We start from the raw sequence: 24,151 nt of genomic DNA, 5'->3' as shown, positions 1-24,151 counted from the left end.
AAGAACCAAGTTATGTACAAATACCGGTCTGCCGACAAATCAGCCTTCTACTCATCGCTCCGTCCTACGTCTGAAGGGTTTCTAATACACTATGCAAACTACGAAAAAGTGCTACGATGAGTACGCTATACCCTATAGATGAACTATTTATTGGATGCACTAATAGAACGAAATTGCAGAGAAAACAAACACTAGTGATATACTATGCGGTGAACCATCCGGCATCGAAGTCACCGAAAGATCGCGAATAATAATAGTAGCGATTAGGATGCTGCAAGCCACCCGCAGCAAAAAGGTAAAGGTATTCGAGCGTGTATGCCTGACGTGGGGGATCTTCTCAGACCAGTAAGAGTCGATGTCTCCCTTGTACGTGCAGTAGGTCCCGCCATTCAACTGCACCACTTCTATTGTCGCGTCGATGCCACACCGCCTCGAGGACTCTCACCGCCTGGTGGACGTTACGAAAGCCATCATGTATGCCGAGCAACCTTGTCCTGAGCGCATCCTGTTGGACTGCGTCGTCTGTCAGGCATCCGGCCAGATAAATTGGGAACAGCAGCCCTTGATCCATGACAGATCCTGGCAGTTGACGGAGCAACTGGATGACGACATCTACTGATTGCATGATCTCGGGAACTCCTATAGAAACATTGGCTCCTGGCTTTTGTCTCTCAGGAGGAGTAACGCACCAGGATATGAACCGTTCAACACTGTGTACAAATACACCAATGCCGTTTCACGGAATATCTTGGCCACCAGTTGCCGAGTAACGTCTGCCGGTGACGCCGTTCTGGGAAGCCCTGTCGTAGTAGGGTCGCCACTCATGACCGACCCGGGATGGAGGCGCGTTTGGTCTGCTTCCGGCGCACATGCTGGTTCGCACTCGATCCGAAGATGCCTCTCCAAGATATCACCACGGCGAATCAGCTCTCGCGTGCTGAGCGTACCTTTCCGCATTTCTTGTACCTTCCAGCACTCGAGCGAAGATATCTCAGCGATCCCCAACAATATTTCATCGGGACATGCTGTCAGGCTTTCCACTCGTGTGTCGAGTTCCTCGGGAGTGCACCGCCCGGATGCTGCCCAAAAACCCCCTCCTCCAAGATAAAGACGACGGTAAAGCTGGAGGTACCTGGGCACTGCGAGCGATGTGACTGTGGACACGACATCTAGCCACTGCACCCATAGTAAGGATCTTCGGTTGCAGACCACCCGAGAAAAGGAGACTCACCATTGTGCTCTTTAGGGCTAATCGCGCAGCACTACTCATGTTCATGATGGCCAACTTTGGATTATCGTGCGCCATGATTCCCGTCCGCAGGAACCATTCATTCACAATGTCGAACATGGGCTGCCATTCCGTTGCACCCCCTGAAAACGTTGAAAAGCTCAAGAGATGTAATGCAGCATTAGCGTCTATCTCGTTTAAGACCCCCTGTCTGTTGTGGTGTAGTTGTGCGTACGCATTATCGTAAAATGCGAATGCTTGCGAATTCTCAACCGTACTCGGTTCTATTCCTCCAGCTGCACGGATACATATGTCATGAAGGCTCGCAAGGGCGCAAAGAGCGTCTGTCAATGGACTGTGTGGGTTCTGTTTTACAAGCTAAAAACACGCAACGTGAGTAATCCACTTTTAGTCGGATAAAATAAACACACTGAATAGGTTATGTTCTCAGCAGCGGTGCTGGCGAAGGGAAATTGGATCCTGCAGACCCGCTGAAAATAATACAGTACGTGTTCAAATTGTGGACTGTGGCTGGATACGGCCGCTGCGTCGATTTCCTGATTGAAGGTGCTAGTGGATGGAAAAGTGGGAGTGAAATGCAGGAGGTCATGCGGGGAATGGTGTGAGGGGGGTATTGATGGTGGTGGTGTGAATGGCGAATGAGTGCTCAGTTGGGAAAAATTATGGTCAAATTGCGGAGGCAAACCGCAAGGTGAGTGACGGGACGTCGAAGAAGATCCTGTATATACGTCAGCGGTCCGCTCAATGTCCCCCATTACAGCTCCCCTACCCAACGCTGACATCATCGTAGAACTTTCCGCGAGATTCAGGCTCTGTGATGGGTCGTCGAAGATGAGACTAGGTGTTGGTATTGGATCGCTTGTCGTATGGGGTCCACTTGAAGAGGAGCCCTGATACTGTTGGGCAGTGAACACAGACGATGATACTGCTTTGGCCTGTACCACTGGTGGCTTCGGCTGTCCGCGAATCATGCCAGCTCTCGTGAGCTGCGCTTTGATGTCTGCCTTGTATGCTTCAACAGCTTGCTTGTCCTGTATGGCAGCCGGTGAACAATTTGAAACCGGATACTTCTAGGCCACGCACTCGCATCCAGTCGGGACGCTTGGAGCCCCATCCAAGGCATTTTATTTTGAGGCGATTACACGTGTGACATGAGTCACCCTCACGCTGCTCGTCGCATTTCTGTATAGGAAGGGGGGTTGGAACTGGTGAGTGAATCGATGATAGCTTCGGACGCATACTTTTCTGCGCAGTCGACAAGTCCTGTCATAATGTGGCGAATGAGCGTCAAGGTGAGACGAGTTCGAGATACGACGCACCAGCAACCACCTTTGCTTGTCGCACCTGAGCGAGGGAGATCTATTGATAACCGACTGGGTGTGTCATGAGAGTAAGATGTCTGGGTGTCAAAGTCATTCGAGGTGAGTGAGGTGACTAGTTGGGCCGGAGAGGTGTTATTGGACGCGACCTCTGAAGTGGGTGAGTCGCTCGAATTAGAGTGTTGGTTGGACATGCCAGCGCGTGTCGAGGTAGATTGGGTAAAGTATAGTGTTCGACAGGAAGGGAATGCGTTCGTATATTGCCAAAGGAATATATGTAAGGCAGAATTGCCTGACAGTGATGTAACGCGGAGCCTGGACAGGAAGTGCACCGCCGAGCCTCACCCCGATTCGGAGGTGCATAAGCGCGTTCGCTGGATCGGAGAAAGGTGATGAGTCGACTTGGAAGGTCAAAGACCAGGTATATGATTCGATAGCCAGCAGGAAGGGTCGAATCAATTACGACGCAGGTGTGGGTCACATCAAGGGGGGTTGACATGGACTTAATCAGTGTCCGGTCGGTGTTGTGCAAGCAGCGACTGAAGTATTCACGGACGATTCAAGGGCCCGTAATCAAATTCGGACCCTAATTAAGACGACGCTTCGGGAATGTAATCTACACATTTTCTGTCGCATCCCTCTCCAGACTTTTCCAACGGAATACAAAGACAATAATAACAGACTTGACGTCGGATTAGGTAAATGTCCGAGAGCGATGTGGATAGCCCTGCCGTAGCCTGTAGTGAGGCCAAGCTACTATGTAATATACGTCTGGGAAGTTTGCTCAAACCATGTCGATACTTTGACATCCAGCTGTGAACACAGGAAAGTATTCTGATATACAAATTACAGGAAGTGTCACCAGAAAGCGGCACATGGCGATGACCGGCAACAAAAAGCTGAGGCAGTGGGTACGGTGAGCGAGGGAGAACAAAAAAAAATCTACTTCACTATGCGACCCAAGTGCAGGGGAAGGTTCAAGGTTGCCTTGATCCGAGCTGCTCGGCCAGATCCCAGGTTGGCTGCCCCATTCAACTTTGACTTCAATTTATACCTCGCGGCCGCCCTTCTTGCCCTACCTTGGCGTAAGGGTAGGGGGCTGGAGAAAAGCATTATCCGGTTATCTCTAGGAGGTATAGAGCACTACTACAAATTGCGCACGCATGACTGTAAAACACCTCGAGAAGGGGGGGAAAGCAAATGGGGATGTGGCGTGCAGCGTTCCGCAACCTCCGTGAGCAGTGGCAGTGATGGACAGGTCGAAGATCATGCCACGGGGGAGGGGGGGGGAAAGAGAGCGACATAAAGCAAATGTCAATCAACTGGTCGCCGTGATGGCAACAACTCATGTGAGGTTATACCGCCTACGCTGAACCTCGGTGACCGTGAGAGTGCGAGATGGAGGATGAGAATTCGGAAGATAAAATGTCGTACAACTGATGTGGGGTACAGGTCGGAGGCAGGTGAATTCCGAACCCTCGATGAGGACATGCCAAACTTGCCTTGTGAACAAACCCTGACAAGGCATGGTGTAGGTAAATATCAGACACCGAAGGAAAGGAAAAGGAAAAAAGATAACATCAAAATATAAAGTTCCCGGTAATTCTCAGATTGGTGAGGAAGAAAAAGAAAAGCAGATCGGATGACAAACAACACCCGAGTGTTGCGTGTGTGCGTGTGGTGTTCATACAGCAACTCACTATTTCCGGTGTGCGACTCGTCGAAGCAAGTGATGTGATATGAATAACCGGGACTCGGGAGTCGGTATAGCCAGACGGCGATGTCACCAGTCCGGCAATACATCAAAACACCGGGACTCGGGGATCTGACGTGAAACCCCTCGGTGACTACTTGCGAGGCACGAGAAAACAAAAGGGAAACACGATCGGAAGTGGAAGAAAACACGAGCCCGTTGATTAGGAAAAACTGGTTAGACAGACTCTTCAAAAACGTCGAGGGTCTGACGTGTCAGTGGAACTGGAAGAGTAATACGTACTACAATCTCGGCCGCCGTTTGATGGGTGGAGGCAGTTGAAAGAGTTCTTTGTTTTCTTCCCCCTTGTTCGGTTCATGCGAGTCGGCATTACTGTATTGGGTCGAGAGTAGTATTAAGGGCACTCAACCAACGGCTAAGGATCTGTGAGCACTGTCGTGACAACTCATTTCATGGAGCGACCCCTTGGACTTACCAGAATCGATACTTGCCAAGTAGTTATCTATTATCTCTCTCTCCCTCTCAATCAGGGTACACACTGGTCAACAATCAACAGCAAACAATATCTCGTTCCTTCCCCTTCCTTGCAGCCTCGTTGCAAGGTGTTGAACCCCGTAATTTGGCTTCCTCCTATCACGGGCCACGGCGTGACCGTAATTTAGTCCTACTCAAGCACGTGAATGTTGCTGACCGTCGTCGACCTTGATGAGGCTATGGTCCGAGAAGGGGTGCATATGTACGCAAAAAGGTGAATGCGATGCTACTTGTCGCCTCATTACGACGAGACAAGGTCCGCGCAACCGACGGCTAGAAGGCCGTATCGGAAAGGTATACAGGCATAGCACGCCACGGGAAGCTTGCGGTTGCTCCCTACCTAACACAGCCGGTTGGGGCTGCTGCTGCTACAACTGAATGGGATTGACAGAGAACTTTTCGAAGTTCGGGCTGTGATGATTGATGGTTGATTAGAACATCGCATCAAGTCTGTCTGCCGCACGCATGCGTCAGCTCTTTCTTCTCGTTTTGAGATACAATTCCAACACTGTTATTTCCGTATACAGTAGCTATTGTTCCGTGGTGGATAAGATTTGTATTGTAAGAGATACACGGCATGATAGAAAAAAACGTGATGATGAAACGTGGAACTACAACTGTTACTGCAGAAGTAGACATGACCAACAAACTGCGCAGCAGTGATATGTAGGGTTTGCTATTTTCAGATCCAATGCTTGTGAACATGTGAGCCAGAAATTGTGATGACTTGAAAATGGATGTTTTTTGTGGGTTGCTAAAAGAGAAAGGGAAAAAGCAGCGGGAAGAAAAGGTAAGGAAATGTGAGTATTCAAACAAGGAGCATTTCGGCTTCTCGCATCACTTGTCGCCAATCGACCCGTTCCTTGCCTCGGCGGCGCCATACCTCGTTGATCAGGTGCTGTACCTGCGAGCAATTGCCAATACCCCTTTGCTCCTCCAGACGTCTCGTAAGGTACCGTTTGTGGTTCATGTTGTCAGTAAGGCACCCAGCAATGCAAATGCTGAACACGACGCTCCGCACGACCGCGCGACCGGCCTGCCCGGTTTCAGCAGCCTTGAGACGGTCGATAGTCTGATCGACCGCTTCGATGATCTCGGGGCATTGCGGGTAATCGCCCGAGATCACGGAGTGCAGGTACACGTGTGCAGACGCGCGAAAGACCTCCGAAGTGAGCATTCGCTGATGGCTGCGCTCGTCGTCAGCGGAGGAATTCATGCGGGAGTCGTGAGACGGCATCGGAACCGAGCTCGGCTTTTTGAGGATCTCTTCGATGCGCTGACCACGCTTGACGAGTTCAGGAACGCTGAGCCGGTTCTCGCTCCAATTGCGCTCCTTCCACGCTGCCAGCTCCGCGATCTGCGCGAGAGCATAGACGATGTGGTTCTCGCAACCCATGATAGAGAGCATCGAGTACTCTTCGCATGGCGCGAGAGGATGCCCGTCAATTGTGGCAGCATTGTATGGGGAGAAGAGTTCGGACACGACATCCCGCATGATAGGAGTACGGACAAGCGTCGCGGATGCAAGCACGTCAAACCAGATGGAGGTTTTGATGATGAACCGTAGGGACTCAGAGCAAGTCATCAGCACGCGGGACGCACCGCCGCATGCTTGCAAAATGTCGATGGAGAAACGACAGGCAGCGTCCAGAAAGGCTTGCCACTGGCCCTTGCCACCCGTGAAGAGGAAGTAAGATACAACACAAAGTCCGGCAAGGGCATCACCCTCGTTCAAGGGCTGTTGGTGTGGGAACATGGTCTGTAGACGAGACATGTCGGCAGGTAAGATGAGTTCTGCTCTGCCATACTGGCAAGTCTTGCGGTGGAGATCGGACAATAGACAAGCGGCCTCACGAGCTGAGGCGCTCGAGTGAATTAAGTCCCAGAGGGCAGAATCCAATGAACCGTCAGCATGAAGGTATTGCATACGAAGGACATTGTCCATGTAGTATTTCAAGGCACTATTCTGGCGGCCATCCAGGTTGAAGGGGAACTGATAAGGGACATTGGGGGACAATAGAAATGCAGACGACACATCACTGCCAGTGGCCAGGGTCGTCCTCAGTCTGGCCAGGGACAGGAAGAGAGTGCCATATCGAAAAATCACTTGTATGGGGTCTTGGTAGGAGAGTAAGCTGATGGTGATGACGGGGGATAGAAGAATGATGAGAATGCCCTGCCAACAAATCAGGGCGATTGAGCACTATAATACAATACATATTCTTAGTAACGATACGGAGTCTTACATGATGAATCTATGCTACCAGTCGGAAACGGAGGAAGAGTGACTTCAGGGTATCCAGGAGAGTCAGGGCTTTCATGCATTACAGGTAAGCCTAAGACGAGTTGTTGAACGACGACGGAGGCGTCAGAGAAGGGATCTTACGGTCAGAGTCAGGGGGCCCACGAAAGGGCGGGTATACTGCGGGGATGCGATCCTCGTTGCTAGAAGAGATAGAAAGCGTTGGCGTCTGTGGAGTCGTACTTGGTGAAGTATAGTCGTTAGATAGATGAAGAACTTGGGGCTCCTGATCCTGATCGGATGAGCGAGGGCCCGAGCCAGAGTGACCTTTGATCATGCCCTGGGAAGCGAGGAAGGACTTGATCTTTTCTCTGAGATCAAGTACGTTGCGGCCGTCCTGGAGGATGAGGGTGAGCGAGGAGAGGCAAGTGGGATGGCAGATGAGTATGTACCCGCAACCAGTCTGGACGCTTGGCACCGAAACCGAGACATTGAAGACGGAGGCGGGTGCAGGTTCCACAGCTTCCGTCGGCGTTCATCTTCTCGTCACATTTCTAGAGCCACGCGGTGTAAGCACTGGCTGTGTCGACCGGGGAAGTATATTATGAGGAGTGGCGAACCTTGCGACGGATCCTACAGGTATAGCAACCCGACTTGGCGCGGACGGCACCTTTGGCCTTGGGCGCTCCGGCTCTTTTTGCCTGTGGAGACTTGGGTGCTTGGGGCATGATGGGGAGGCTGGTGATGTATGTGGGGAAAGGAATGGAGGGGAGGGGAGAGGCGAGAAAATATACAAAGCCACGGGTGTTGTGTTCCCCTGGTCGAGATATGGGATGGAGTCGAGGGAGTGGAGGGTCATATATAACATTCTCCTTGCCTAACCTTTTCTTGTTTGGGTCGACACACTGTACTCTCGGGGTCCCCGCGTTATGTGAGCGTGTTTGCACCCCCGATTGGTCTTCTCCATTTGCAGCCACCTGGGATTTGCTTCCGTTTGGTCATCGCTGATGCCCAATCTGGGCCGTGCGATGATCCTTTCGACCCCCGACGCCACCTCCTAACATGCACACACACACACACCCTCACCCTCACTCTCACCCCGTATCTGCAAGAATGAAAGGCCCGTTTTGCCATGTCTGGCCTAGCGTCACAGCCAATGCACGTTCTGCCTAATCATCTGGCCGCTGGACTCGGAGTAGCAATCGGAGATCCAATCTAGGGCCCGGTCTTCCAGTTGGTCCCCGACTATGATGGCCTGGGAAAAGCTTCCGCGGGGGGGTTGACCCAATCCTCCGCGCCTGTCGCAAGTCATTAGCGCACGCCACCGTATCAAACGCAACTCCTGAGACAACGTAGTATCATAGCATGCTTACCCGAACAATACGAAACTGTGATATATCCAGCAGCAATATATCATTCATTTCACTAGCAGCCAGCCAAGTGGAGAGATGCCACGAAATTCCATTATCATTACAATTTACAATGTTCTCTGCCGTTATCCACACCTCACCTGTCCTCCGTCGCCGAGGTACCTCCTCCACTGGGTCCGCTGATACTCAGGTTTTTCACCTTGTGTCTCAGCCCTCCCTCCCCCTTCTCTCCCCCGCCGCTCCCTGGCACAACTCCCGCACCCGTTCGCCGCGCAATTAGGGCCCGAATTGCACTCAGCCATTTGATTTCTTCTTCCTCGCTTGGCGCGCACAGAAGCAGCGTCCGCTTCGTCGTCACAATCTTGAACATATGTGGCCCCTCCACCGAAGCCTGTTTATCAGCGCTCGAAGCCGACGGCCCGGGTAAATTTACCGGCGGGGACACCCCAGCGCCGTGTTTGTGTGACCGCATATCAAATTCGAGTGCGTCCAAGATCTCAGAAACCGAAAAATGTCGATGTGGCTTCGTATCCTGGAAGGGGAGAAACGAACAAAAGTATCAGAACCCAATCAACATGCTCGGAAAAAGATTCCGCAAACAGCTGGCCCCTTCGATTTGATCGGACAGACCACTTGGCCAGAAACAAACCAGTAGACCTACCATGTGACTTCCCGAATAGACCAACTTGTCGCTAGAAAGCGTAAACCATCGTTTGCGCCAATTATGTCGCTTCGATCCACACTTCATCAAGTAGCCGGATAAGACAACCTTAGAACCCCCGTCCTTGGATCCTTGCCCTCGATTTGGCGAGCATGAAGGGTTCTCCGCGGTAATGGTAACATGCTGAGGTGATGTTGACAATATCCGCTGGGCATAAGGCGAGCCATCCTCCGAGTCCGACGACGTCACATTCTGTGCGTACGCAGCGCGCGGTGGGGATGGTGTCACTATGACCTGTCGCTCCGATACCTGCTGACCACGGGGTATCGGGATAGGGGGAGTAGCAGGTGACGTTTGAGTCGCAGTCATCATGAGAGCGTCCCGAGCATCCTGAATGGCCTTCACCCAGTCCTGCACTTCTTCGGGACTCTGTGCCTGAAGATAGAATGTCCTAACAGCTGAGACGACGCCAAATGTGTACGTGTGCTTCTTCAGCATCACTGGAGTGCACGAATGCACGTCAGAGAGATCAAGCAGACGGAGCGGCTTATACTCCGCTGATGTCTTGTAGTAAGCAAGATGGGCGGGGCGCAGAACAAACCACCGTTTCTTCCAGTTCTGCGAGAGAGGAGACACAATTACACGCCATGAGCAAACTGCAATGGAACGAACCTTGCGCCTTTCGCCTTTCTTCCAGAGATACCCTGATTTGATGGCGCTCTCGTCCATGGGGTCCAAAACCGCTCCGGACCTATCCGCGGACCGCCATCCTTCCTCATACTCGTCGTCCTCTTCCGATTCTTCACCGCCACTTGCAGACCGACGTTCCGCGATAGACGAAAGGGGTGGCTGCTGGGAGCAGCTCCCAGACAGGAAAGCCCCACTGGAAGCCAAGGTGTGTGAGGTCGGAGAAGCTAGTTCCGGGGACAAAACTGAATCGGAATCTGACTCTGTTCCGGAAACGTGTGATTGCGATAACACTGGGGTCGTTGGCGGAGGAGTGACCTGTTGCTACGCGGTGGGTCAGCGTCCCAGAGAGGGGCAGGGTTGGGGGGGGACCTACTTTCTTGGGCTTGGAGTGGACAGAGAGTTTCCTCTGCACTTCCTGAGGGGATGGTGGAGGCGCCGCCGAGGGAGACATCTTGTCTTGGCAAGTGGAACAGCAGAGGCTAATTGCGGGAACGTGGATTCGTCGGCGATCTCGCGAGTCGTTGCTTGGGTCCCTCAACACGACACGACAGGAAGTGGGTAACGTCACGTTGTCACACAGATGTGTCACAGTCACACCTCTTCCTCCCCTCACCGTGGCAGAACGTTCCACAGCATGGAAGGTGGTGTGGGTCGCAGTGGGTATGCAGGCCCAGGGTCCTTCTATGAAAAACGTTGGCGTTGGTCCTACGCGTGTTGAGGGGAATCCTGCTCCATCGGACGCAGGTTAATCTCAAAACCTGGCCTGTGGGAGCCGGAACTTCTTGGGTTAGCCCTCATGCATTTCCGAGTTACTTGTGATGGCCTGAGTATACGTACTTCCGAATGAAACATGCACCCCATGCATAACTCTTGACTTATGTACGCCTGTCGGGCGGTTTCACCTAAGCCGATAAGATAAACAAATCAACACACTCCAAGATCTGCGATAATCTGAACGCGGTTTCACATTCATCAGCTCCTCTGGCAGACCAGCTAGCCCACAAAAGCCTGAACACCACCCGACTCTAAGCCTCTTCATTGTCCTTTTTGACGCCCACACCATGACTCTCACTTTGGACGAGAAATTCGAGAAAGCCTACAAGTTCGTGCAGAGCCAACCCAAGGAAGGGCCTTTCCAACCCAGTCAGGATAGGAAGCTCGAGGTGAGGACGCCCAGCCTCCTCTACGACCAATAGCTGAGATGGACTGCAACCGTATCAGTACTACAAGTACTACAAGCAGGGTACCGATTCCTCTGCTCCGTCTATCAATCTTTTCCATGCTGATTTGCCATACCACAGCCACAGAGGGGGACGTCAGCACTGCACGTCCAGGCATGTTCGACTTCGTAGGCAAAGCCAAATGGTCCATCGTGTTCCGATGTCGATATGCAATACAACTGACGCACATATGAACCAGGGACGCACACAAGAGCGTCGAGGGTGTATCAAAAGAAGAAGCTAAGAAGAAATACATCGAACTTCTTCTCGCGGTCAGTTAGGAACTGCATTTTTTGGATCGGGCTGGATAGTGGCTGACCATTTCGTCCTTGTTCCATACAGGACCTGGAGCAGATCGCGGACAAATCGGGGTTGGAGCAAGTGATTGCAGATCTGAAAGCGTAGACTGAAATGCTGCAAGTTTGGCTGGATTGTACAGACGAATGTACGACGTGCACGGAACAAATACGTGTGTGGGCGTGTGTGGGCGTACCTATTATACGTCTGCACAGCAAGAGATAAGTATGGAATCAAATTCAAAGTTCACAATGGTCATATGTTCACAACGCTAAGCCTAATAAGAGAGACGGGTGATGACGGTGGCTGCGCATTGACCGGCACGAGGCTGATAGCGCCCACTTCCTAATCAGAGCAACGGTGGACGCGGCGGCTGTACCAAGTTGTCGGCGCTTGCAAGCCATATTCTACTCTTCATAATACAGGAGCTTATACTTCCTTTCAAGGAAGGTCCAAAGGGTGGCAGGGGTCCACCCCGTACTACCACTTCCCATCTACCCTTACCGGCAGCTTCCGTTACCGGGCGCCGAGGGGGTTGGCAAGAAGTAAAAACATGGGCATGGCAAGGAAGTTGCAGGCTCAATCGACAGTCCACTGCAATGGAACACACTGATTGTGACACCGGTTAACTGGGAGGCTTGTGAAATGGCCATATCACTGCGACCAGCCATCATCTCACCCTGAGGCTCAAGTTCTTTTTCCGAATCAATTACTCTGTCTTTTCCAAGGCGAGGGTGTGGAATGGAACCTTTCGACCTTCAAGCTTGATAAGCGCCTCATGGCATGGTATTTGGCCAGGTGCAAGCCCGACTCCGAGAATTTCGCGGCCCTACTCAATCTGGGCGATTCAGCGTCAAGTAACGCATCCCACACACGGCCACACAATGTTATGATGCCCTGACCTCCAGCCTTTTGGCAAAAGTACATTATTAGCTCACCGGGGATACCCTTGGAAAACAAGGGGCGCCTACGAAATGGATATATTGTTGCGGCTGGACTCTTCCTATTAGTGCTGACATGAGATTTGATTCATACAGGTTCGTGCCCCTTACTGTAAGCCGGTACGTCAGTTGACAGGGGGCTTCGATCCCCGGAACGTTATGGTACTACAGTGCGGACGTCGCCCGAGAGCGCTCTCCACTCAATTTTGTTTTTGAGCACAGCGAACATATTTTTAAATTAATTCCTTCGCGGCTTGCGAAACGCTGGGAAACGCCCTCCAAGCGTCAAGCCCGGCGATCGTTCATACTATGTTTTATACAACATATCGTACTTGCCCAAACAACGACGAGGCGAATAGAACCGTCAGCATCGATAGTCGATGAGAATTTCCCATCGGTACTACAAAGGTGCGAGGTCTCCCTGGCTGCGGACCAATCAGTGCAAAACTCTCATTCCCATTGGTGAGATTAAGCATTCTGATAGCCATATGTGCCATACAGAGACAGTACTGATCTGAGTCCCGGAAGGACCTAATGGCCAGACAATGAATACCCTTTATTATGGCCCTGATAGACCTGATCTATGAAGCTTCGTTCGCTATAGGTCCCATATCTCCACCCTCGTGCCGTATTTCGTTCCTGTGCTTGGCTGGGGGCCATCAATCGGAGCTGTCCAGCCAACTTGACGTTTCGCTCAAGTTCCGCCGCTAGTCATGACCATATACCGACTAGCGATCATTCATAAGAATTTTCAAATTTGAACGGCAGGTCTACTACCTAGATAGTAATCTAGCCGATGCGACAGCCACCTCTCGTGCAGGTGTACATACCACGTGATTGGCAGCCGCATCTCTCTCTCATCTTTCTCTCACAGAGCACAGACATCCCGTCATGTACGTACGTAGATACCGCTTGGTATTAATGTTAATATAACTCTCACCTGCTGTGTCAGATACCTTCTATTTCTCAATGGTCATATCACGTTTGCGGCACCGTTTCACCCTCTTGACTTAGAGCTTATCTTTGTTCTCGTATATGGTTCAGATATCGGAGCTTAAGCGCTCCTTTTGCCCCTCGCCACTAGCTGCCCGTAATCCTTATCTGAGGTCTTATTCTGAGGCATGAGCACAATCTTCCCCGTTCAGCCGACAGATCTGCCCCCCCCCCTACGGAGGTGAAGACGGGGTTAACTGCTCGATTAATAAAGCGGACCGAGTTGTGCTGTATACCACACGTTATCTTCCACAGCATGGCACGTCCAACCAGGTCCAACTTTCACAACTCCTTTCCGGATTCAAAGGCCAATCACCTTTTTTGCCACGCATGAGGCACTGCGCCTGGGTCATAAACCATGGTCTGTCTCTGTCCAGCTCTCCTAGGGTCGCTGATCACACTTCGCACAGCGTGGCCAGCCTACTTGTGATTGATCACCCCCCTCAGTGATGCGACGGCATCACAAAAGTCGGTTTTTGCGGCCAACTTCAGAGTAAATTTCTGATACAGGGAACATTTCCGTTTTCCGCATGAAACGAAGAAGAAGGTTGAGAAACACATGACACCTCGGTCACCGGTCAGGTTCCCGCTGGTATTTTCATTCCCGGGTTCTGTGGTAATCTTTCCACTAGTGGTCAAATGGACTTCCCATCTACAGTGCGCTCCACTTTCATCGTCTGTGCGCCTAGAACCCATCCGTTCCACGGTCACCTTGGTTTTCGTCGTTTGGCCGGAGGCGGCTGCGCCATCTACTATTATTTTCCCGCGAGTACCGCGTTACCGCCCTTATGGTCGATCACCTTACAGGCACCAGAATACGTACGCCTGTACCAGCACCTCTGGTGATAGCGGGGCTCCACTCAGGCGCCGACTGCTAATTCGCCCGAAGACGAACTCGGAACCACTACTATGGTTCAGACTCTAGATTCTAGTTTATCCACGTACGGTTGGAAGTTGGTGGCGATTCATCTGATGTGCAGTTTCATCACCGTTGTCCCCGTGAATTCGACATCATGTCTTAACCTGTTTCGATCTACAAATGGTCAACCTAGCTAAGCTTTGACTCGTCTCTCGGTATCCTTTGCATGGTCCCGGTGCGAATAACACTGAGCCATCTTCGCTTTGCGGAAGCACGACGGCGGAGAAAGCGAGACTTAGCGTTGTGTTGGTACTGGCCACCGCGCAGCCAAACACTGCATCCCACGTACCTAGCCTCGAGGTGTCGCGGGATGAAGAGTATGGACTGCTCGCGCTGATGATAATGCCCGTCTACGCCTGCTCCGAGGGCAACACCGTTAAGAAGAACAGTGGAGTCCCTTTTCATGCTTTGATTTCTGGTCCTTGGGTTTAATTATCATTATCTAAGAATCGAATGACAGGTCTTACCTACACGAAGTTGGGTTGGGTTCCTTGGAAGAAGTCGTTTGGAACGGTGAGAATGGTATATTAATTCGACCAGTTTCGAGCCATGTACAAGAACTTTGGCTTTCATTTTCGCCAGAACGCAGGCGTCGCGGTCACTGGGCGAGAGAATGCACTTCTAGACACTTTCGTCATCCCTTCTCCAGAAGTATTCGAAACTGAGAATTATCTAGACGCTCACGATGAAACAACTTGAACTTAACTCTCGAAGAAAAGTGCGCGTTTGGAAATTGAATAACCATTGCCGTGATACTACGAGAATCATGATAGAACGATGAGCTCATCGCAGTGCACGATGGATCGCGATATGATGATGATCATGGACACACCGGTTTACTATTGTCATCCGCCGTCGGGAGCAAAATTGTCCCAAGGTTTGACCATGGATCGTGGCGGTCATAAAGTCATAAAGAAGTGAGCAAAGCATCACATGGTTTAATTTTGCTTTGCCTGTAACAATTATCTTTTGCACTCGAGAAGGTGATAGTAATGCTAAGCTCCGAGTTAGCGTCAACTATGAAGACCACCTAAACCTAAGTACAGCACCACACGGCGCTTCCTGTGTTCTCCAATGTCACGTAAGAAATAATCCAGAAATCAAACGGACGAATATGTGGCTAACTTGACAGGGCAAAAACGCTAGCTATAATAGCTACCATTGCGGTCCGTGAGGCTACATAGTTCACAGCAACGAGCGAACCAAAAATGCTCAACAAGAGTCTCATCACAAACAGCCAACGATACAATAACGTGAGGGTGACGACGTACAAGGTACATACTTATATGGATAGTAGTAGGTTGGACAGAAGGGCAAATCTATACGCACAAAAAGAACGAAACCATTCTTGTTCATGAAGGGTCCTGATACTCTGCGTCCGGGTTGGCGACATACAAGGAAGCGCGAGGGGCAAGTCCATACTTAATCGTCGGTCGACTCCGCGAGGGTACCTCCTCTCGCTTACGAGTGTTGCTTGGCGGCGAAGGGAATTGCGACTCAAGGTCCTGCGATAATCGCCGCTCATAGGCACGGACTTTCTGCAGTATTTCTGAGCCGCTGTTGGCTGTTGGCGAGGTCAAAGGCGAGGAGGGATTGTCGTGCATGGCGGAGTTGATGGTCTTTGCAAGTGGCGATCGCGATCTCGTGTTCAGTCCAGTCGCTATTGTCTTCGTCAAACTGGCTGAGACTGGTGTCTGTGGAGGAAGGGATGACACCGAACCCTGGAACGACGAGCTGTGGCTCAGAATGGACTCATTTCCCGTGGCGTCACTGATTCGGTTGACGGCCAACAAACCATGCTTCTTTTCGGACTCTATAAAAGTACTGGTGGCGGCAGTTTCCAGAGTACTCGAGGCAAGGGTATGTCGGGACCCCGACGCCTCAGATAGCGCACGCTGCACGACGTCGTAGTTCCCTCCGAGCCGCTCTGCGGATTCCGTATTAGCAGTACGCATGCTGTGCGATGATGCAATAGAACGGGTATGTCGTTCCCTTGGAGGGGTTCCCGGTTCCGTTGGCGAGTGTTTGGAAGTGGAAGCTTCTTCTATTACTGACAATGGAGGCGCAGGGTTTGGATCTCTGAAGACGAGGGGCTTGCTGTTGTTGGAAGTAACGGAGCCTCGCCTATCGAGGAGGGATGTTTTAGCGAAGCGGGCCCACCAGCTGTTTGAACGATGCATTGTTTGGGAAAGGGGTGGGTGGCATGAAGAGTTCTCGAGGGAAGGGGGATAGAAGGTGCGAAGAGTTATCGGACTGATGGGCGACTTCGGCTCCGAGGCAGAGGTAGGCGAATTAAGATGGGAAGGCTCCAGCGGAGTACAAAGAGGATTGGATTGGTTCAAAGTAGAGGTGTGGGTGACTTGCTTCAGAGGACTGAGTGTGCGAAGGGGGAAGGTAATTGGTGAAGGGATCTTCGACAAAGGAGATAGCGTCAAATCGTAGTCTTCTAATGATATATCACGCCCCACAGGGCCATCATACTCCTCGTCTCGCTCCAGTACGCCAGGGCGCAAGTCAAGCCAGGGGTAGTCATCCTCTGTCGGGGGATCCGCGAATGGGTCGGCATACGTCCGTCCTCCACCACTTCTTCCTCGCGACTCTTCCCGGACCCTCTTGTCATGTGTGCTTTTCTCACTGGCAATCAACTCGTCTCTGTCTCCAGCGATACGATCTAACCCGTCGCTTCGATCGCCACCGGTACCGGACGTACTCGGCTCGCGGGACATCATGCCACGGACCATGGCACCCATGGAGCGCAATGACCACGCGCCGGTCACGTCACTACCTTCTCTGTGTGTCATCATAAGTCGACTGCCCCACGTAAAGGAGCGTGTATCTTCATCGGCGAACATATCCCTGCGTGGCCGGTGTTGATCCCTGTGGCCCCTGCTGAAGCCAATATAAGCAAGTACATTGCCGAACCGACTTGCTCTGTTGTCGCCCGCGGTGGTAACGATGCCACTAGCTGATCCAGCGTTACCTCCCTTATCCTCAAGGTCTCCTCCAAGCAGAACGAATCTCCCTGATCCATTTCCATTGTGCTTGCGTTTCACGAAGTAGACCACCGCGGCTCCGGAAACTAAGCCCAAAAATCCAAACGTGGTTCCAAGTGCAATTGCAAGAGTTTGAGATGACCCAGGGCCGGAATTTGTGCCCTGTGAACCCGAAGGGGAGGAACTCGTCGCCTGACCCAAGGGTGTATTTGCAGACCTGGTGCCAGTGTTGCCAGTGACGCCTGAGTCAGGGGAACCTGCAAAACCGGTCTGGGTAGGGTGTGAAAGGGATTGATGCGTAGGTGTGGAATTGGGTGGTGCAGAAAACGACGAAGTCATAGTCGAACTCGCAGGGTCATATACGAAAATAGAAGCAGAGGCAGGGGCCGAGGAACCATACCCTGATAGACGGTTCAACCACGGAAACACATTGCGTGACTGCGACTTACCGAAACCAAATAGGACGAGCCCCCCCGCCTGGACTGCGAAGTGATTCTTCCTTGCGCCAATTTGTGAGAGAGCCTCCACGCTCTTCCATGTCATTGGGGTTGTACCTGTGTCTAGGATCCAGCCATCGCTATATGTCTGCTGTAGCGCTGCATCAGCACCTCCATGGATCAGGATGTTCCCATCCGGGAGGGAGACCGCAGCGAATTCTCTACGTGAGGTCGGTAATGATGAGTTGGACACAACCAGGAGTTCCCAGTTAGAATCATCCATGTGTGTATCGAGCGACCAAATCGTGTTCAAAGGTACGAGTTGTCCACAGGAGGCACAGTATCCTCCAAGCACAACCAATCTGCTATCTGACAAGACGAGTGAAGAATGACCGTAGATGTCAGGGGGTGAATTGGCGTTCGAGGGCAAGTGACTAAATTCCGCTGCGAGAGGGTCGAACACATAGTGCTCAGAGAAAGCATTTCCAGATCCATCTGCCTTTTCACCCCCGGTGATGTATACTTTTCCATTGATGGTCGACGCAGCGTGGCGTATTCTACGTATAGGTTCGCTTGCCCAACTCTCCGGCTCAACGGAGAAGTTAGGGTCCGTCATCTTAGTGACTGAAAGCAAAGTAGCCGAGTCATTGAGTGTTGTCAAAACTGTTTGTGAATTTGGTCCTGGTTGGCCTCCAAAGAGCAGTAGGTTTGTTGTATTGAATGCTGAAAATGTGTGCCAAGCTAGTGCAGGTGACGAATTTGCGGAAAGGAGGTTCCAGGGAGGGGTTGATATACCAAAAGACGTGGATAGATCAAGCAACAGCAAATCTGAAATAGCCGGTGCGGAAGTGTAGGAGTAGGAATCGTACGGATCGGACAACCCGCCATGCACAAGTACAATGTTTCCCAAAGAAGCTGTTGCCTGAGCCCACCTGTTCGCACGGCGGTATGCAAGTCAATACAGGGGAGGGCAGTGTTGAAGGACTTACCTCGGGGATGGCACGTACTGAGCGAAGGCGAGGGGTATCAGGGAGAAATAAGACAACCCCACAGTCCATGGCATGTTAAGACGTCAGTGGAGACGAATGGCACGCCGTTATGCGGGAAGGAAGGTGGTGAGTTCTGGGACGAACTGAAGGTATATAAGTTAGATTTTAAAAAGAGAAGCGCGTCGTTTGATCGTGAATAGGTCGTCGCTGAGATGCTTGCATGGGCCTCAGCCTGGGCAAGGAGCGTGGTGGTCGGGCCCGGTTGGTTTTGAGTTGCAATGGAATGCCTAATAGGGAAGTTCTTGCTGGCGACAGATGGCGGGTACCGCGTCATCCGCTGTCTGCGACGTCCTACCCCTTTTCTTTATTAGGGGCCGAGGGGCAAAGTTCTGTCCCGCCACAACGGTGCATACCAAGGTATGACATGCAACTTCTAACCCAGGCAAACTCGGAGCAGAGAACTTTGGAGAATTCTATGACACGAACTAGAGCACCAGTGTGCGACGTTTTCAAATTGTTGGTGTAGACAGATCGCGCTTGCATTGTGAAGGTGGACAACTCGGTGATCTCTGAGGCTGTTCATTCGGGGTATCAGTGGCACGCGACGCTATGCATATCTCGATGACGACGAGTTCCGGTTTCCCATTGAAGAGGACTTGCAGAAATTCCTGGATCCGAGATGGCTGCCCACGGTGGTTATCGTACTTTCGACACTTCAAGTGAGTAGACACCTGCATTGGATTTATTCCTCATTCCCCGACATTCTGGCAATAGCTACAGTTCATACTAGATGGGGGGTATCTAACCGTCGAATAAGTTATTTATATAGATGTAAGTAATATATACGTAATATATCCTCGTGACAATGCTAACAATATAACCTCTTGTTAATGGCTCGTGAGTGTCGTCGAATGAAAAGATACAGGTGGTGGACGCCGCAAGTCCGTTGACTGATATAAGGTAAATACCCGCGTGTGCAACCGTCGGATATGGCTAGCATTGGTAACCCAAGCTAGTGAGCCCGGAAAAAAAAAGGAAGGATGTGGGTATGGCCACCACTTTATGCCTGGAGTTCATCCGAGATGGCAACCGGCGATAGTCGCTTGTCTCGCGAGTAGCTGGGTGTTGCTGGGTCGAAGGGGTGAGCTTTACTATCATCAGTATGTCGCGGGTCAGTCTGCTTACGGCTAGCGGACGGCGCGTTCTCTCGCACCTCTTCATGGACGTTGTTCTTCCACATCTCCCCTTCAGGCGACCTCCGCCTCATGGTTGACGTAACTGCATTCATTGGTTTTAATTCTCGATGGGCTGAATAGTGGTCTATTCGCTCACCTTCATCAATCCCCCGATGAACATCTTCGTGTAACGTGTCTTCTAGCAATCTTTGTTCAATGCCGACTTCGGCTGGTGCACGGGCGATTGGGGCACCAATTACGGGTGATGTGATGGTGGACAGGAGGACACAGACGCAGAACCAGGTAAGGCGCATGATTGTAGTGATGTTTCGTAAGATAGGGAAGGAGAAAAAGCGAAATTACAGGGGAGGCTGGAGCGGATTCTAGGACCTTGGTACGTCTGTTCAACTGTCATTCTTGCTCTTTATCCCTGATGACCAAGGGGAGTCAAAGGGAATCACGGCCTCTGTGGCGAAGAGGCAGTAATCATTGCAGCATCGCACTGTAGTTGGTCGTCATGCTCCTGTCACCTGTCTGTCCCGCTTCCCCTATCAGCTGTTAGAGCGGCGACCTAACATTCGTGCCTTCCCCCTTTAACGGAACCAAGCGAGATGAAACGACTACTGGCACCGCCAAATAAAATGAGAAAGCGCTGACCAGCAGTATGACGTGTATTGCATGCGCCGCAAACATCTGTCCACGCCTCCTGCTACCAGGTCCATTCAAGAGGTGTGGACATATGTTCGCACTTCTGTTCTTCTCCAGCTAGGCACCATGTACACCATAACACATTGAACACTTGATGTAGTAGGTTCAAGTAGCCTTGACAATCCCATCTAGCAGCCACCGCTCCCACAGTTGGGCCTCCACAGCCTTTCCTATTTGTTCAGATCAGTGATCACAGGCCTGCGGCAGACTAAGCGTCGGGCTCCCCACCGCTGACCTCGGCGTTGTAATGCATCACCTCTACAACTTTCAAGGGGGGTGTTTACCTGTTTACCTCGTGATGTACTTTTCAAGTGATGATATCGATGATCGCCTTATCCGCTATCGACGCGTCAAGGCTCTCGGCTCTGTCCTAGATAGTTGCGGGGGTCGAGTCTCTGGCGCGCACACATTCTATATAACAAGGCAAATGAATGAGAGTTTATATTCCGTATTCTTAGAAAGGATAGGTTCTCTTACAGGGCGCTGCATGGATGATGACACCGTGGTAGCTTTCTTATTACTGCAACTAGAAGGTCTTTTCTGGTTCTCGTTCCACAGAATGGACTCTGCGACTGCTACGGTAGAGAATTAGTAGTCAGGCCTTCAGGGACATTGCTTGCATAACTCGGCCGAGTTACGTAGCGACTTGAATGGAATTGATGCGGTTCATAGCGCTCAGTGACAGTCAATCATGTTATCCTCCCCGCGCTCACCGGTTCGTGAGTCCGCCTTGTCCAAGGCGGCCAACAGTCCTTGTTGATCGAGATCATGGCCTCACGTGGCAGCGCTCCGTCATGTCCAAATGACAAGAACTTCATTAACGCTACTCCGGTCTCGTCAGACTCGAGTCATGAATAGTCCCCCTGAAACAGATGACAGTCATCTAGAATAGATTTCTTTGTCCATCTGTCGGCGAGTAGCAACCCGTTACTTATCCATCCATCCCCCTCAACACTTGATCCTACTTTCCACAGTGCCACCTTCTCAACGTTTTTGCTCGAGGTGAAGTCGTTCGCATTCCAAGAAAAAATTTGTATTCGAGGTTCGTCCGATCTGTTTATTGTAACTGGTGCCGACGACTAGAATTACCAGTGGGAAAAACCCGTGTCTGGTATGTCGATAGCACCGTAAGACTCGCAAGCTTTGCTGCAATGCGATGGTGTTCTGGTAATTTAACGGATCATCGGCTTAGGAAGCATCGGTGTTAGTCTGCAATTCAGAATAGGAATGGTCTACCAGGGTCTACCCTCAACCCTAGTTCATCAATCATTGTTCAGGGACAAGATGCAGGTTGCCCTGAGGCCTATTGAGGCTGCCTGTCCACTCGGATGTGATGTAACCATCAGCTCAGCATCAAAGTTCGGTCATCCCCATTCTCCAAAGATCACGCATTCTCCCATTCCTCTGGGTGGGCATTCTTTTTCCATATTGAACCCCACTGGTCATCTTCCCTTGGCCCGTCCTCAATCAGCACCTGTGCAGACTTCATCAGAGCCGCTGCGAGGAGAGATACGACGGTGGCGGAAAGAAAGTCGGCGGGTCTGCGCCTTGCGGTAAGGTGGGGGCCAATTGCACATAATGCAAAATGCACACATAGGAAGGATCAATGTAACACATCCACGAAGTTCTGGCGTTTTACTAAATGTTCTTATGATTCATCTCTTGGACAGGTCTCCATGCAAGCGACTAAGGAACTGGTACACCACCGCTAGTTGGCTTACCAGTAAACCGGTTTTTCGAATGCAAACTCTTTGAAAGCGGGCGTCCTTTGCGTTTATGCTGTTCTTGCTACCTGGAAGGTAATGGTTGTTGGGCGGTCTAGTACAGAACGTGGGAAAAGGGATATTTTGCCATGAACCATCCGAACTGGAATGACCAAAGCGGAAATGGGCATTCTGGGATCCTGGCGCCAGTCTAGCTTATCGATGCAGATTTGTGTGGTCGGTGTCGTACTGACCCCTGCCAACTCTTAAAGGACAGCAGGCAGTGGTGGGTGACGATTGCCCGTTACAAGTCACATTTCTTGGTTGCCGAACCCCATGGTTACTACGTACACGACTCCCGGAGAGATTAAAACCGTCGCGCGCCATGGAGGCTCGTTCCTATGCGAGCGTCCCTGGCTGATGGAAGCTAGCTGACACCGCCCCAGTTTCCAGAACGTTGTTTCACGATCTCTCCTCGGAACAAGCGTCACTAGCTCAGAATAGGCCAGTTCTTTGGACAGGAGTTTTTCCCCTCGGTCCACGATCGGCATTGAGACCGCGTCAAGGGCGCTTGTCTGGTGTAATTCCGAGGAATGCACATGGTCAATATTGGATTGGTGACATGAAGTGTCAAAAACGAGTGACAGCGGTGATCGACATGGTAAGCTCCGTCAGTGGAGTTATATCCCGTAAAGGGATGTGGTTGAATGTTGCTGTATGGCAGTTTCGAAAATTTCCACTCAACTGAACACCCACACCCTTCGCGTTGGTGCTATTCGTTTGTGCGGTACCATGCTGACACAGTGCCGTTGTCCAGATAAAATTTTCCGGGCCGGTTTTGCAGTCTTGCCAGGTCAACAGTATCGATTACGCAACTACAATCTACTAACTTAGGAAGCATCTACTGCGAAGAGCAAGGGTTAAAATAACTTGACCGTTGCAGCTGGTACATGCAAGGAACGGACGTCAAAAAGGTATGTTCTGAAAGAGGGACCGAAGTTGATAAATAAGTTGTCTTGAGATAGAAACAATAATTCCGATTATATTCTTTACTTCGACACCGAGATCATCAAGGCGAGTGCTCCGTTGCTTGCATTCCAAGTCATCTTGAAACTCACTGGATGGCAGGAGCTTGGGAAATCCAGGTCTATTAACTAACGTTACTTCTTTCCGTCTTTGAACTCTTCGTGCACCTTGTTCTTCCACATAGCGCCAGCGCCAGCCATTACGCTATTATCATCACTATCTCTCCGCTCGACCCCTTGAAATGATGAGTTGCCTGAGATGGCCGTTCAAATCCAAAATTCGGGAATATTAACTAACCTCTCTTCTTTCCACCAATAGATTCTTCATGTACCCTGTTCTTCCACATGGCGCCAGTTAGTGGCTCGAATCCCTCAGTGCGACCTCGAAATAGTGAGTTGGTTAGGATGTTTGTTCAAGTGTCGGTATTACACACCTCGCATGGCCTCTTCGTGCTCGCGGCCCTTCCACATGGCACCCCGAGCAGGAGCTGGCATCGGACTACGGGGTGCTTTATCCGTGTCCCCTTCGCGCCGCAGTCTCTGTGGCATGTTTTGGTTGTCTGTGCCTACCCACATCGCATCCTTAGCAGGAGACGGAGCCCTCCCCACTGCCACGATGCCACGATCCTCGGGTGCATTGGGCGTTGGAGCTGGCTGTGGTACTGCTGAACGTTCATTGCCAACCACTTGGTGCTCGGTGCCCTCCCACATGAGTCCTCCAGGGGAAGTTCCCGGCGTGTTTATCGCCGACGTTGTACAGGGTGGTACTGTGAACTTTGTAAATGGCGGAGAAAAGGACAGTGAAGTATACTAACTGGAACGGACTACAGCTGCTCCGAGAATTGCTGGCATTTCGAAGATGAGGATGGTGCAAATCAATAACGAAGCCCTTGCGAACATGGTGATATATGTGAGCGTTGTTCACTTTATAAAATAAAAGTGAAAGGGTGGAGTTCTAGCGAGTGATAAGTA

The 24,151-nt window shown here is 51.2% G+C and overlaps 6 protein-coding genes across 6 annotated transcripts; 1 reads left to right on the top strand and 5 right to left on the bottom strand.

Moving 5' to 3' along the window:
* Nucleotides 1-228: 228 nt before the first annotated feature.
* Nucleotides 229-3,117, bottom strand: F5J12DRAFT_453441 (fungal-specific transcription factor domain-containing protein). The gene is made up of 7 exons (XM_051739502.1): nt 2,569-3,117; nt 2,491-2,512; nt 2,333-2,431; nt 1,660-2,280; nt 1,232-1,606; nt 690-1,176; nt 229-639 (listed from the first exon to the last, which is right to left on the bottom strand). Exons 1-7 carry the CDS (start codon nt 2,760-2,762, stop codon nt 338-340), a joined length of 2,100 nt encoding a protein of 699 aa, XP_051603209.1. The 5' UTR covers nt 2,763-3,117; the 3' UTR covers nt 229-337.
* Nucleotides 3,118-5,263: 2,146 nt separating this feature from the next.
* On the bottom strand, nt 5,264-8,266 carry F5J12DRAFT_811103 (fungal-specific transcription factor domain-containing protein). The gene is made up of 6 exons (XM_051744826.1): nt 7,679-8,266; nt 7,511-7,612; nt 7,203-7,455; nt 7,063-7,152; nt 6,895-6,992; nt 5,264-6,809 (listed from the first exon to the last, which is right to left on the bottom strand). Exons 1-6 carry the CDS (start codon nt 7,784-7,786, stop codon nt 5,625-5,627), a joined length of 1,836 nt encoding a protein of 611 aa, XP_051603208.1. The 5' UTR covers nt 7,787-8,266; the 3' UTR covers nt 5,264-5,624.
* On the bottom strand, nt 8,206-10,230 carry F5J12DRAFT_780667 (PH-domain-containing protein; the record flags this gene model as incomplete). The annotated part of the gene is made up of 6 exons (XM_051742500.1): nt 8,206-8,356; nt 8,432-8,446; nt 8,569-8,960; nt 9,090-9,707; nt 9,762-10,100; nt 10,153-10,230. The coding sequence occupies 6 exons, from the start codon at nt 10,228-10,230 to the stop codon at nt 8,206-8,208; spliced, it is 1,593 nt and encodes a 530-aa protein (XP_051603207.1).
* Nucleotides 10,231-10,840: 610 nt separating this feature from the next.
* Nucleotides 10,841-11,404, top strand: F5J12DRAFT_889797 (Acbp from Moniliophthora Perniciosa; the record flags this gene model as incomplete). Its single annotated transcript, XM_051747361.1, has 5 exons — nt 10,841-10,942; nt 11,001-11,022; nt 11,081-11,144; nt 11,199-11,271; nt 11,342-11,404. 5 exons carry the CDS (start codon nt 10,841-10,843, stop codon nt 11,402-11,404), a joined length of 324 nt encoding a protein of 107 aa, XP_051603206.1.
* Nucleotides 11,405-15,290: 3,886 nt separating this feature from the next.
* On the bottom strand, nt 15,291-18,853 carry F5J12DRAFT_452815 (uncharacterized protein). The gene is made up of 3 exons (XM_051739501.1): nt 18,569-18,853; nt 17,592-18,511; nt 15,291-17,543 (listed from the first exon to the last, which is right to left on the bottom strand). The coding sequence occupies exons 1-3, from the start codon at nt 18,640-18,642 to the stop codon at nt 15,502-15,504; spliced, it is 3,036 nt and encodes a 1,011-aa protein (XP_051603205.1). The 5' UTR covers nt 18,643-18,853; the 3' UTR covers nt 15,291-15,501.
* Nucleotides 18,854-19,628: 775 nt separating this feature from the next.
* On the bottom strand, nt 19,629-20,057 carry F5J12DRAFT_780664 (uncharacterized protein; the record flags this gene model as incomplete). The annotated part of the gene is made up of 3 exons (XM_051742499.1): nt 19,629-19,714; nt 19,754-19,846; nt 19,901-20,057. The coding sequence occupies 3 exons, from the start codon at nt 20,055-20,057 to the stop codon at nt 19,629-19,631; spliced, it is 336 nt and encodes a 111-aa protein (XP_051603204.1).
* Between the last annotated feature and the right edge of the window lie 4,094 nt (nt 20,058-24,151).

This window comes from Pisolithus orientalis, assembly GCF_024613125.1.
Source record: "Pisolithus orientalis strain OTSU chromosome Unknown F5J12scaffold_5, whole genome shotgun sequence".
NCBI classification, from domain to species: domain Eukaryota; kingdom Fungi; phylum Basidiomycota; class Agaricomycetes; order Boletales; family Pisolithaceae; genus Pisolithus; species Pisolithus orientalis.
Note: the sequence above shows the minus strand (reverse complement) of the source record. Positions and strands in the feature narration are given on the sequence as shown.